The following is a 13,270-nucleotide window of genomic DNA, read 5'->3' as shown; positions in this document are numbered from 1 at the left end:
GGGGCATGGGGAAAAGGCAGTGGCTTGTTTCTTCATGCAGGACATACTTCTTGTAGTTTTGGCAAAGGAAAGCCAGATTCTGTTCTCTGTGATGGTCTCTCAAACAGTACAAGTATATATGCATTGCCATAAGGTGAGATGCCCCCACATGATTAAAAGACAAGAAACAGGACAGAAGAATAAGATGCAACAGTGAGAAGCTGGAATATGGAAAATTCCAACAAGATACATTAATAAGTTAGATGTTGTGGGGCTCTTATTATGTTTTTTGGGAGGTTGTTTGGTTTTTTTATCATTATGGAGATCATCAACTGGAATAGGGCCCTGGAGAGGTTGTTGGAGGAGTTAAAAACCCAACCAAGGAAAAAAAGTAAAACAAACCCACACAACCTGCACAGTTGGAGGTATTCTAAACCTAACTGGTCAAGACCCTGACTACTCAGTTCTGGCATCATCTACTGTGAGCAGGAAGGTGGAGAAGGCACCTTCTGGAGCCCCCTTCCCATCCAAGTCTGTCAATGACCATCAGTTTTCAGTGAGGGGAGGTTGTGAGTGACAGCCAGGAGGGATCTGTGCTCCTTAGCTCTTTATGGTTGACAGACTAGTGCTTTGATACACCAGGTTATTCTGAGTTGTAAAAATGGAAAGTTTTAACAAGAGGCCCTCCTCATATGTAAGCAATAGTTGTTTGTTTTGTTGTTTTTTAAAGCTAAATGTCAGTAAATAGCCTTGTGTAGGAGAGGAAAGGATGATCCTAATATTTACATTTACAAAGCTGAGCTCTTTGTTAGGAAATGTTAGGAATGAGGTACTCCACATACGAGAAACAAAACATAAACAAAAACATCACAGGATCAGCAGATGTCAAAAAGCAAATAAGACAGGAATTGCTAAGAAAAATACTTGGAACAAAACATATCATTGCCTTAAGGTCTAAATATTATTATGCCTGTACCATAAACATAGTTTATTTTCGGTTTCCCTTTTCAAAGTGCATGATAAAATTGCAGAGAGTCAACAAGGATGGTCAAGGGAGGAAACAATGTCTGTGTAAGGAACAGCTAAGTAGCTACAACTGAAGTCCACACAACCATGAGTGAGGTGGAAGAGAGCAATTAATCATGGTCTTGTATTCACCAAGAAGTAGAAAATTGAACAGGTGGCAGGTTAAATGCAAGCAAACATAGCATGACATTCAGAAACTGTAAAAATGTTTTCAATAAAACATTGAGTGCTGCAAGTTTGCATAGGTTCAAAAAGTTATTAATATATGGATTGGCTCAATTCATAGTAGAAAAATTGTAATGGCACCACATATTTCAAGAAGTCCTTGACTGGTACCTGAGGAAATAAAACTTCTCCCCTGCATGCTCTCCCAATTCTACATTTATGTCCTGTTGTGTCTTCTGGTCCCACTTTTTGGCATCTATTGTTGGTTATAGTTAGTGGAGTACTAAAATGACAATATAACACCAGCAGAGTTTAGGGTGAACATTGATGAGTGTTCTGAAAAACATTGGGCAAAATGGGGGAAGATAGTGCAGTGTTTAAACCTAGTGTAACTGTATTGGTTTTTACCATTATATTCATTTGATCCAAGTTTTAACTCATAAAAATAGTAACTTATAGAAAAGGAGCATAGCTAAATTTATGTGGAATTTAATAGTTTATATCCAATACTGGATGCAGGACAGAAATTATATTTTCTGAGTGTTTAATTTAAAACTACTCCCATTCTAAAACTTTCCCTCTATAACAGAGTATGCCTCTACAACATTTCATATTATGAATCCTTTGGATTTATGCTTTATTTCAGTTGGCTCTTCCAAGGCAGGAGGTAGGTTTGTCACATTTTGTATGGCTGCTGTCTGTGATCAACACCATTACACACACTGGTGAACAATAAGGGTAATAATATACATTCCTAAAATATATGCAGGCAGTAACACAGCATTTAAGTCCTCCTTCCCAAGGTAGAAGTCAGAACAATGATCACAGTCGCTCCACCTCTTTGAAGAGTGCTTACAAAGTTTCTAGAAAAATTTCTACCCTTAAAATCACTGCAGCCTTCCCCTGCGGAGCAAAACAACCCTGAGAGTGCTGTACTGTGTTGTCAGTGTTTCCCCTTGGGTTAGCAAAACACAGCAGCCTAGAGAACATTGTCATAGATTATTTCTTAGATCCTGCAGGCATTATAATGGCACAGACTAATGCAGCAGCTGGAAACACCAGAGAAATTGAGAGAGTCTCGAGTGAAAAATGAAACCACTGATGTGGGGGATGTTAAAAATCAGTGGCTGCTTGCTAGCACGCAGTTAGTTACTCTGCTTGAAGCCAGATCCACAGACTCCATACCTTCCCTCTCATTCCTTCCACACCTCCCTAAGTGCAGCAAGTATGTAATGCCCACTAATACCTGCAGATCAGAGAACAGAGATAATTCTGTGTACCAGAAGCATTTTCTCTTGTTTAGATTGGATATTTGTGAGAAATCATACAGGGTTTCAAAGTTTGAGTCGTAAATCCTCATACAAGTAAGTTTTCAGACACCTAGTATCTTCTAAAGTACTATTGTTGTTTATATCTAAAAAAGATTCCTGTAAATATCTTCTTTATTTCTTTTTAGTACATCGTTTATGTTGAGGGAATATGTAACTATGTCATTAATACCAATATGTATGTCCTTGTCCCAGTGATTTGGTGTTTAGCACAGTTAGTTTTTCTTTGGATTCAGTTTTTTCTATACAAAACCCACAGAAGAACAAGACAGGAAATAGCATTTCAGCTCTAATTTTGATAGTGGTTTTTCTTTGTCATCTTAAACTAACTTAAGCTTAAGCTAAGCCCAGATAGAGAGATTCCTATCTGACACATTTGGTACATAAGTGTCGTGAATGAGTGGTTTCAGGTCACTTAAAGAATCTGAGATCATACTGTTGCCAGGGTGGGGGGGTACATCACCACAAAATGTGCCAGATTTTAGGACTTACTGAATGTCTGGCCTTTGTATTTGTGTGATTTTCTGTATTTTATATAAAGCACTCAAAAAACATAATGTAAATATAAACCTTGTCATGTATATACCTTCTCATATGCATATTACTAGAGACATTGGGATGAAATCCTGGTTTCTCATAGAGCATACTGAAAAAATAAATGGATTCAAAAATGAAAAAAGGATACATGGTAATAGAGAGTATGAAAACAAGTCATCTATGCTCTTAAACATGAAATGCAGTAATCACAAGAATCTCATGTATAGTTAGGGAAGGATAAATTAGAAAATTTTGAAATATTGTATGTTTAGTACTTTGATGGTAAATATTAATTAGGGGAGCTGGTAAAACATATGACCAGTGACATACGTGAAATTAATTGACATTACCAGTTGTAGATTGCAAATTTATGTTCACTAACTAATAAAGAAAACAACACTTATAGATTAATTTCATTTTAAAATCACAGCTATTTTGGAGTTGGGGACTGAAGAAGTTAACAGCAGTATAAGCTGACTGGATTTTGAGTGAGTTTTTTGAAAGGGTGGTTCTCTTTAATGTAAAACACTTTCATATCGAAACCAGAGTGCGTTTCAACAGACAGAGGGTACCACTATCCTGCTGTGAGCAGCTTTCTTATAACTACCCAGTATGAAACTGATAGTATGGACTAGCTCTTTTGAATTAGTTGGTTTTGTTGTTTAGGAGTCTACTGGGTTGAATTCAGAACTGGGATGTGAACTTCTAAGTCACAAACTTGCTTTGAAGATTGCTGTTTCAGCCTTGCAAATGTATTTTAATTTGAGGTAATGAACAGCATTTTCAAGTCTCTAAAGAATCAAAAATTAAAGTCTCTACAACTTTATAGCTGTTTAAGAATAGAAGCTGTGAACTGCTTCTATTGAATTTTAATGGCAGACAAAATTCAAAATACAATAAATAACATTTTTCTGACAGCCTCTGCAGTCTAGAAAAGCACTGCCTACACCATGCACCCCACATGTTATGTGGGCAAAAATGCATTTGTTACAGAACTCACCTGTGTAGGAATGGAGGTCATTTATATAAGAATTTCAAGTGACTGCCCACCTAAAAAGAGTTACAGTTCAAATTATTGGATATTCAGAATATATATTGATTTTTATATATTGATATTCAGAAACCCTTGTTACAGTTTTAAGGCCAAAGCACAGCTATTAATAGCAGTCTTGTTGCTAAAATGGTGGATGACATAGCTGTAGTTGTCCTGTTGATGCTTAGTAAAGACATAAGTAATAGAGCTGGCAATACTGAGGTACAGAAATCCGGTCACTTACTGTGGGGTATGTAGCTGCTCAGCAGTGCTCACAAAGGACCTTTGATCTCTTGTTACCACTGGTGTTCTGTTCACTTGCTTTGGCTTTTAAGTCTCTACAATGCAAATGAAAGAAGTGAGTCTCATGCAAAATAGGTGCTATGTCATGAATAAAGTCATAAAAGTTCATGTTCCTTGCTAACATGGTCAACAAAACCTGAAAATGTGTTTTGAGAGCACGCCTTCCCTATTTTTTGTCAGTCACTTTAGAGTAGGTATAGGCAACTTTTCTGAGAGCTTTTGTCAGGAAATAGAAGTATTTTATATGGGAAGAGAATCAGTGGCTTGCAGTTCTTAAAAAGATGCTTGGATAGACAACTTGTGCTCATACAATGTTAGGTATTGTCTAACTACAGCTCCAAGAAATATCAGAATTTACAAAACCTAGTAGCCACCTGTGATGGCACAGAATTTGCTCTATTTATTTTTTTAGGAAAAGCCCCATTGGTTTATTCCACAGCCATGGCTTAGGCTTGTGATGTCAGTCTTTCATCTTGCTGACCTTTTATATAGAGATTATCATAGATTCATTTAGACTGGAAAAGACCTTTAATATCATTGAGCCCAACAGTAAACCTGACACTGCCAAGTGTTTTGCTCAACACAGAAGCATCTCTCACTTTGAAATGAATAGTTGTTCATTATCAGCAAAATACAGTTGTTTTTCTTGATACAGGCTGAACAGTCAAAAGAAGAGCAGAAACAAGGTTTAAGTGCTGAGAAATTGATGAGGAAGGCTTCTAAGGATGTGTGCCGGCTACGGGAGCAGAGCCAGAAAGTGCCACTGCAGGTGCAGTCATTCAGGTATGGCCTGTTCTGCTTTTCATGCCCTTTTTAATGTAGTGAAGTAACATGAACTGTTTCTAGGTATAACCAGACATGCTCTGTAGTATTAGTAAAAAATCCACATGGCTTTGACTTGCCAGAAACATCACAGATTTCTAACATGGCTCTAAGTTGGAGTTTCAGAGGGCCAGGTCTTGGTGACCTGCTCATGTGGCAGTTCAGAGGTGGTGAGGAAGCTGAGTGGAGTGTCACACCCTGTGTGACATTGGCTGTAGGCAGGCACGGAGTGTCACACCCTGTGTGACATCTGCTGTAGGCAGGCACGTGTGTGGTGCTTGCTGTAGCTCACCTCACCCTCATCAGGTTGACTGTGGGCTTTAAGTCGCGGGAGCTCTTCCAGTGATGGCAAGGGCCTGAAACAAATGGCCACTCAATGAGAAGTAGGACAGGATACAGCTCATCAGGAAACTCATTAACCACCACTTGTGCCTTGCTTAAGACTTAGTATTTAAGAAAGATCTTGAATCCCTCCTCTGTTTTGTTTCCCTTCTCATTTTGGTGTGAAGCAAACAATTACTTGAAGCAATTAGTGAAGTGTTCTTGCTTAGCATAAGACAGAATGAGCACTATTTATCTTAAACCTTAATCCTCACTGGTCTAAATTCCTAAAAGACTGGCCAGTAAGTGGTAGGACTTGCAGCCTGGAGGCCACACTTAAATATAAAAAGAAATATACATCTATTGAATGAAAAATGCAATGCTTGCTCTTGCACAGAGAAACAGTACTGCAAGTTAATTTGGTTTGTTTTGTTAGTTACCACACAATTTTCGAGTTTGAATTTTGGATTCCTTTATAGGAAATTTAAGTCAGCTCCTGAGACTTCTTTGCCTTTTTTTAACCTTCTTTTGTGAGCAGTTGGAGAAATCCATAAGCAAGTAGGGCCTGTGAGGCAGCATGTATTGCAAACCATAGCTGTAAGTGATGCAGAATCAAAGCAAGAGAGAAAGGAAAGGGGTTCCTCAGCTAAGATGTATTACAGCTGAGTAATTTATCTTCAGCTTGAAATTCAGAGCATCCTGAAGATTTCATTTTTCGTGCATATCTTCAGAAAGGGTTTTGGTCAGTGCTGGTCATTTAAGCATCATCACAGACTGCTGCCTAAATCTACAGGAATGTGTAATAGTGCCTAAAACCCCATTCCCCTGCAAGAAGGATATCAAAAGGCTCTATTTTCCTTTGTTTTCTAGTCACCACACAACTAAGAAGAGAAAGCCAGTTTAGGTTGATTTTGCTCTGAGCTACTGTTTTTCATGGAAACTCCAGTAGAAAACATGGTTTAGTCTTCTGGATAAATACTTACCCCTGGAGGCTGAATTGTGCATGCCCTGCTAGTTGGACTTGTTACAGTGCTGTGGCCTCAGACTAATCACAGAGAGACATTTTTAAAGCTCTCAAAAAGAATGACTCTTCTGAGCTTTAATTTTTAAGCCCCCAGTACTTCTCTTCTGCTTTCTAGTCTGCTGCTAGGCAACCCTGTGTAAACTTGTTATGCTTCAGTAATGTCTCAGTTCATAGGTGACAGAAAAGGTAACAGCACAGGGGAAGCAACTAGAGGATGAGTTGACAATTCTGCTTCTGAGTCTTGCCCAGACTTGACTATTCCCCGCTTGGCCTTTTCCCATGTTAGGATAAAATTATTTATTTTGCCATCTCATCCCCCTACTGAAAATATCATCATTGGAAATTCAGTGACTGGAACAATATTTCAGTCTTATCATTGCAGTGATTAATGAAATACTGGTATTTTTTCTCTTTCAAAACTGGAACTGCTTTTTACATAAATCTGCGTAAGAAGGTAATTGTGTCAGAATGCTACATTTGTTGTAAATAAATTTTCTGTGTATTTTACAAACCTGTGTTTTAAAGAATTATGCTCTTATATTAGCAACTCTACAGCAGATAACATTGAAATCATGCCACAAATGGTAAAAAAAAATCTCTTGTTTTCTTTTCTAATTTCAGGGAGAAGATAGCATACTTCACAAGAGCAAAGATCAGTATACCAGCCCTTCCAGCTGATGATGTATAATTATGCAGTTTCATTGAAGTGTTTTTTCCATTTGTTCATCTCTTTTCAGATGAGCTTTGTAGTTCCAGTGATGTGCTTTCAAAGATCTTCTATTTTACATTCACTATTGATATGTTTATTTGTAAAATATAGTGAACTGAATTGTTGTAAGCTTAAAAAAATGGCAAAAAAAAACCCCAACAAACAGAAAACCAAAGTAGATTAATTTTGGTATGCTGATGCTGATTTTGTACAGTTTGTGTGTATCGCATCTGTGTTTTTATTTTGTAAAGACGGAACAAAGGAACAGAGACAGTACTAAGCATGTATCTGTTGAACTGCACTGTGTTGAGAAAAATTATGTTCAACAGACAATTGTTTATCTTTTCACTATTTTCATGTGAGCAGACTGTGAAAATGGCTGTTCTGCCATGCAATACTTTTGTACAAGAGTGTAACTTTTATAGTTTAAAGTTCACCACAAGCGTAAGCTCCTTTCCAAAACATCCAGGCTGCCTCACAACAGCTGCTGCTTAGATTCATCATCCACTATGTAATTTTGTTTCTGAAAATAATTTTTTCTGGTTTTGTTTTTTTAATACTTTGTAGGAAAATACAGAGTTCAGAGTTTAGTTTTGTGAATGTACAGTACTTTAACCTGCACTTAAAGGTTTCTTGTATCTGCGGGAGTGAGAAAGGCAAAGCAGACAAGTAACCCTAAAAACTTAACTTTGAGACTACCAAAAGGGGCAGCTGCTTTCTGAACAGGATGAATCAAATTCATAACACCACTATTGAAATTGGAATAGTTATACCCACTGTGCTCTTAAAACAGAAAGTTTTTCTCTGTTAATCATTTGTCCTAGGGGGCTGTATGATTGCCAGCTAGGAATAATGAAGGAGTGTGCTAGGTTTGCAGATCTGGAGATGCAGCATGAAAGTATTTATACCAGAAAAAGAAATCTCACATGCTAACTCAGATAACAGAAGTCCTGTTGGTAAGATAAACCATTTTCTGAAAAAGCTCCTTACTAAAAGGCTGCACAAAGTTTTGTACAATATCTAACAATTTTTAAAATATAGAATTGACCCTGTATGCAGTTGGGGGTGCACATGTTTAATGAATAGATGTGAACAGCCTGTTTCAAATGTCTTACATGCTCCTTCCTAGCAGGCTGCTTCATCAGAAGGCAACTTGGATGCCTTCTGTTAGAAGTTCAGAACATTGGATGTAGGTGTTGAAGCAGTCCTGTCTTGGTAAAGCAGTTGGGCTCATCTTCTGTGGGTACTGTGTAAGTAGGTGGATATTGCAGAGAACAGAAAGATTTCATTTTCTACTTAGTATGTTGCACTCAGATGTATTTCATTCACTGGCTACAGTTTTTTTCCCCAAGCAATAAGCCACATTGCATGAACTTCATCTTTCAGAAATGTTATAATTACTTGCTGAGCAAATGGAAACAATATAACCACAATATGGTAGCAGCTGTCTTAGATTCAAAGTGACAATTCTGTAATGACAGGTCTGTGTAACACCCAAGGGTTTTCTTATGCACAAATGCATCAGTTCACTGAAATATAAAGCCAAACATGCTATTTTGAGCAAGATGACTGATTCAACATCCTTTATGAATGCCCCATTTGTTTTTTGTGTCTTTGGTTTGAGATAACATTCATGTTTGAAAGGTCAATTGAAAAAAATCTGGAATTATTTAATGTAGAGGTGAAATGAAGGTTGACAGTTTCAACTTCTCAATTTGATTATATAAAGTGTTTGTAGAATGATATTTAGAGGTCTACTTTATGATTTTTCTTTTTATTTATTTACAGTCTTATTTATGTTCTGTTTAATATAGTTCAGTTCTGGCCATAAAAGTATTTGTCATTAAGGATGCTATTGTGAATACTTAGAAGTGTCTAAATTCTTGCCCATTTAGCTGGTTTTTCTCAAATGTTGATTAATTTTCCAAAAAAAAGTATTATTGTCTGATTTGTAAGCATATGGTGAAGTCAAAACCTGAGTATTGCTGGCTTTGGCTTACAAAACTCCTTTAAAATGAGAGACAGACATATTCATGCTCTTCATTTTCCAGATTTGTAAAGTTGAACATTTTTATAGGCAGCTTCTAACAATTCTGGGTTTGGAGTTTGGGTTTTTTACTAATTCAGTGTGTCACAAGAAACACTCAATAGAATAAGCTAAAATATTACACACAAATAAAGTCCCATCAGTGTAAAGTGATAAATATTACTCTTGGAGTGAAATTTACCCTGCACAGCAGGGTATAACGAATGTAATTAGTTCTATTTCCAGGTACCAATGTCAGTACATTGAATATATCAAAAAGTAAATATTACTGGTACAAGAATATTTAGCCAAATGAGCAAAGTTTAGCAGAAATTGTAATAGAACACAAATAATTTTAAGATTATTTTTCTTTTTACTATTGCTATGTTTATACTGTATTAAATATCAAATGCTCAGGACTGAACTAAATATTTAATCAGGTTATATTCTGAATGTGTTTCTGTTCTAATTTTGTCTGTAAGAGTATGCAAGTACATTACATAGATTAACTTGTCTCTGCACTTTTCATGTGTTTCAGTGATTGGAAAATACATTTTTTAACAAAGTTTTTTTTCAGAGTAGTGTTTTATTTAATTCTTTTATTGCTCTTCTCTCTCTCTGTATTGTCTTTGCAGAAACAGATGGCTGCTACAGCTTTGTCAGTGTAAAATCATGGCAATTTATAGAAAGTTCACATCAATCACTGACAGCTGTAAGGATAAGTTATATGGAAACTAATTCATACACTTGAAGTTAGTTCTTTACATTCATGAAGTAAAAACTGCACCTGCAATGAACATGGTTGAGTCTCCTCCAGACAACAGCTCATTATTGCCCAGAAATACTGGCTTTCCTTAGAGAGAGAGATTGGGCAGGGATAGAGGTGGTCATATTCTCTCTCTCTCACAATGGAGAATCTTGCATTACATTACATGTCTGAGAACATTGAGTTTATGGTAAATGATACAGGCCCAGCAAACTTCATTTAAGCTTGAACTGCATTAGGTTTGTGTAGTGCATGGTGAATTGGTGATACAAACTCTTTCAGACTTCAAGTAATATTCTTTTGTAAAAAATATATAAAGCATCCCCAGTAGTAGTTCTGCCATTTAAAATATGGTCAACTCTCCATTCAGGCCTAGAGATTAAAAATTTTATACTCACTCCTCCAAGTCATACCACAGAAACAAAATCTGCCATTTATCAGACTTGGGAGAAATACAGTGGTGGCTTAAATTGCCATAGCTCATCAATTCATGTCATTAAAAGTGAAAGTAAGTAGTGATTAAAGGAACTACTCAGTAAGAAAGAATCCCAGCCCCGCTCTTGTGAACAGTAACCTGTCTGTTCAGCAAGTCTTTGTCTCTTACTGTACTGCAAGCAAGATGTTGGAAAACCTACCCTGCCCTTTTTTAAGTCTTCCATTTCCAGGTTCCAGATGCTGATGGGCATCTTGTACAACTGCCATTGGATACTGCTCTCATAAGTGACAGGTGATAAACAGATTGTGAAGAGGAGTAGAGATCCCCCTAGAATTAGAATAAATCCACAAATTCCTATCTGGGCATCCCCTAATTCTTATCTGGGCAGAATCTCTGGGATGCCACTATTCCAAATCCCCTGGATTACAGTGTAAGCAAGGGACAGGGTCTCCAGACTTCACCTGGAGTATTCTTCCAAGTAGTAACAGCTTTTTTATCTTCTGCACTGTATCCTCCATCTTTAGACAGTCCAAACCAGGACTGGAGATCACAAGGCTCAGAAGTCCTAGTCCATTTTATGTAGCTACTAAAATCATGGAAATCTTGAATTCTAGGAAAGAATTGTCATACTCTGACATAAATAAGCACAAGTTAAAACAATGCTCTATGAAGTACTTCTCCCCTCCCTCCTGCTTTGCTTTGCCTGTTTACACATTGTTTGGGGGACTGGGACATGGTGTGGTAAAGCAGTAGCAGAATGGTGTGGCCACAGCTGGGCTCACTTTTCATTAGTTTTTTGTTGGATTTTTTTTAAGAAAAGCATATACTTGGTTTTCCATCAATCAGCTACAGCATTACAGCAATTTTGCTCATTTTGGCATCCCAGTTTGTTTTTAAGTTCTATCATCACATTGATGCACTTCCACTTAGAGCAAATGATACTGTCTGCTTTGTGGCCAGGTAAATGTCACATGTTTAATGTCAAATATACAGCAACATGTTCCAAACATGAGTGAATGGAACTTAAGGGACCTCAGATAGGATGCATAATGACTCAAGACCTGTGTCAGAGGAAGATAGCTACACTGGTTTTTAAAGCAGCATTTCTCAGCCTATTTTTGGTGCAAAAGTATGCAGGTGCCAGAAACACTTAGAATAACTCGTATGGGCAGTTTAATGTGGCAGACTGGAAGAACACAGCTTGCTGGGTCTAAGCACCCACACCATCACACCCCATGCACAAAAAGACAGTTGCAAAGCTTGCTACAATTTCAGAAACCTACTATTTCCAAATACACAGAGAAACCATTTGATGCAATGCAGGTATTCAGACTGTTTAGGATCAGACATCTCCTCTAAGTTCATATGTCACTGCATCAGTCAAGTGGAAAATTGCAACAGGGAGTCAAACTTTGTGGCTTATTTCATTGGTTACATAAAAAAGGAAGCACATTTTGGTTAAAATCCAAGCTGTAAGAGAACATGCATATTCATTTTCATGGTTTTACACTGCAGTTAAGAAAGCAAAAGCACCTTTTCCATGCAGTCTGTGAACACCTCAGCATTTTGCTGCGAAACAGTTTTAAGCAGTTCCACAGGTGAGAAAACACACCACCTTCCAATACCAGTTTATGGAGAAAACAGATAGAAATTTAGGAAATCAGCTGCATAACAAAGAGTCCTTTGAATTACTACTGGAACAAGATTCTGGCTTGCACAAGGGTTTGGAAAAGATAGGGCAGTATTGCTGTACTGCTTAAAACTTCCCATTTTAAGGCCTTGTTTCAGTTTCCAAGCATTGACACTGATCCTGCTGTTCTGCTACTGCATAATGGACTGAAGATGGATGGACTTCAGTAGAACAGATTATGCAATTAAGTAGGGATCCTCCTAATATAAGACAAAATCCAGCAAGCCAGCCAACAAACAATGCTTCCCCGAAATCCCACCTGGGAACAATATCTGGTATATTCTCATCCCAAAATTCCTGGACTGTGGCATGGGCAACCCAGGAAACTGGGACAATAGCTGTAATCCCCGATATCCAGAAGAGCATTCCTCCAAACAGCAACAACCGTTTCTTTTGTTCCTGTTGTCTTTCACCAATTTTCAAACAGTCCAACCCAAATCCTGAGAGCAGAAGACCCAAAAGCCCTGATCCATTGGAAAAAAACATCAAAATCCTAGAAATCCTGAGCTCTGGAGGCAAAGCTAAGAAAGAATCGAAGTCCTTGCACTGCATTCCACCTTCTTCCTGGACAACACAAGCTTGCCAGAGTCCCATGGTCCAGATCTCCAGTTCATTTAGTTCCAAGTTAAGGTTTTTCCACTGGGGTAGATAGGTGGTGAGACAGGACAGGACCCATCCCAAGAGAGAGACCAATATGCCACTTAATTGCATCACTGGTTGATAGACTAAGGCCATTGTAAGAGCAGAGTCCTGAAAGCTTGAGGAGAATGGTCTCCCCAGCAGTTCTGTACCAACTGCTACCTTGAGTGATGGTGGAAGCTGTGATGATTTTAGGTCTCTGCTGCCCCAAATATAAGCCCTTGCTATTAACCCTTTGCAAGCTCTGAAACACGTTTTTGTTCTTCATGAATATAAAGTTTCACATAAAGGACGAAGGACTTCACTAAACCATGAGTTAGGCTTTCCGATAAGGATTTGATCTGTTACCTTCCAATTTGCTTGGTAAAATTATATCCCAATGCCTGATGATTACAAGCCTGAGGATGAACAAAGAGGGCTCTATGACCCCTCACCCTAAAACACAACAGAAATCTTTGTGCTTCAA

General features: G+C 37.8%; 2 protein-coding genes across 3 annotated transcripts in view; one reads left to right on the top strand and one right to left on the bottom strand.

Annotated features, from left to right (window-relative positions):
* The window catches only part of WWC2 (WW and C2 domain containing 2), a 94,636-nt gene extending 84,849 nt beyond the window's left edge, over window positions 1–9,787 (top strand). Inside the window, exons 22-23 of one of the 2 annotated variants that reach the window (XM_064710570.1) lie at window positions 5,027–5,154; window positions 7,160–9,787. In XM_064710570.1, coding sequence (XP_064566640.1) covers window positions 5,027–5,154; window positions 7,160–7,226 — 195 coding nt within the window. In that variant the 3' untranslated portion in view covers window positions 7,227–9,787. Of the gene's footprint in view, window positions 1–5,026; window positions 5,155–7,159 lie in introns of those variants that run through there. The other variant, XM_064710571.1, reaches the window with a different exon arrangement.
* A 2,459-nt stretch (window positions 9,788–12,246) lies between these two features.
* CLDN22 (claudin 22) lies at window positions 12,247–12,900 on the bottom strand. The gene has a single exon (XM_064712233.1). The coding sequence runs from the start codon at window positions 12,898–12,900 to the stop codon at window positions 12,247–12,249; it is 654 nt and encodes a 217-aa protein (XP_064568303.1).
* Window positions 12,901–13,270: the final 370 nt, after the last annotated feature.

The sequence above is a fragment of the Zonotrichia leucophrys genome, chromosome 4 (genome assembly GCF_028769735.1).
Source record: "Zonotrichia leucophrys gambelii isolate GWCS_2022_RI chromosome 4, RI_Zleu_2.0, whole genome shotgun sequence".
In the NCBI taxonomy this organism is placed as follows: Eukaryota; Metazoa; Chordata; class Aves; order Passeriformes; family Passerellidae; genus Zonotrichia; species Zonotrichia leucophrys.
The sequence above is the reverse complement of the archived record's forward strand: the minus strand, read 5'-3'. Positions and strand labels throughout refer to the sequence as shown.

What these genes read in the sequence shown, in the direction of transcription:
- CLDN22 (XM_064712233.1), bottom strand. Translation starts at nt 12,900, where the DNA reads ATGGCCTTAGTCTATCAACCAGTGATGCAATTAAGTGGCATATTGGTC.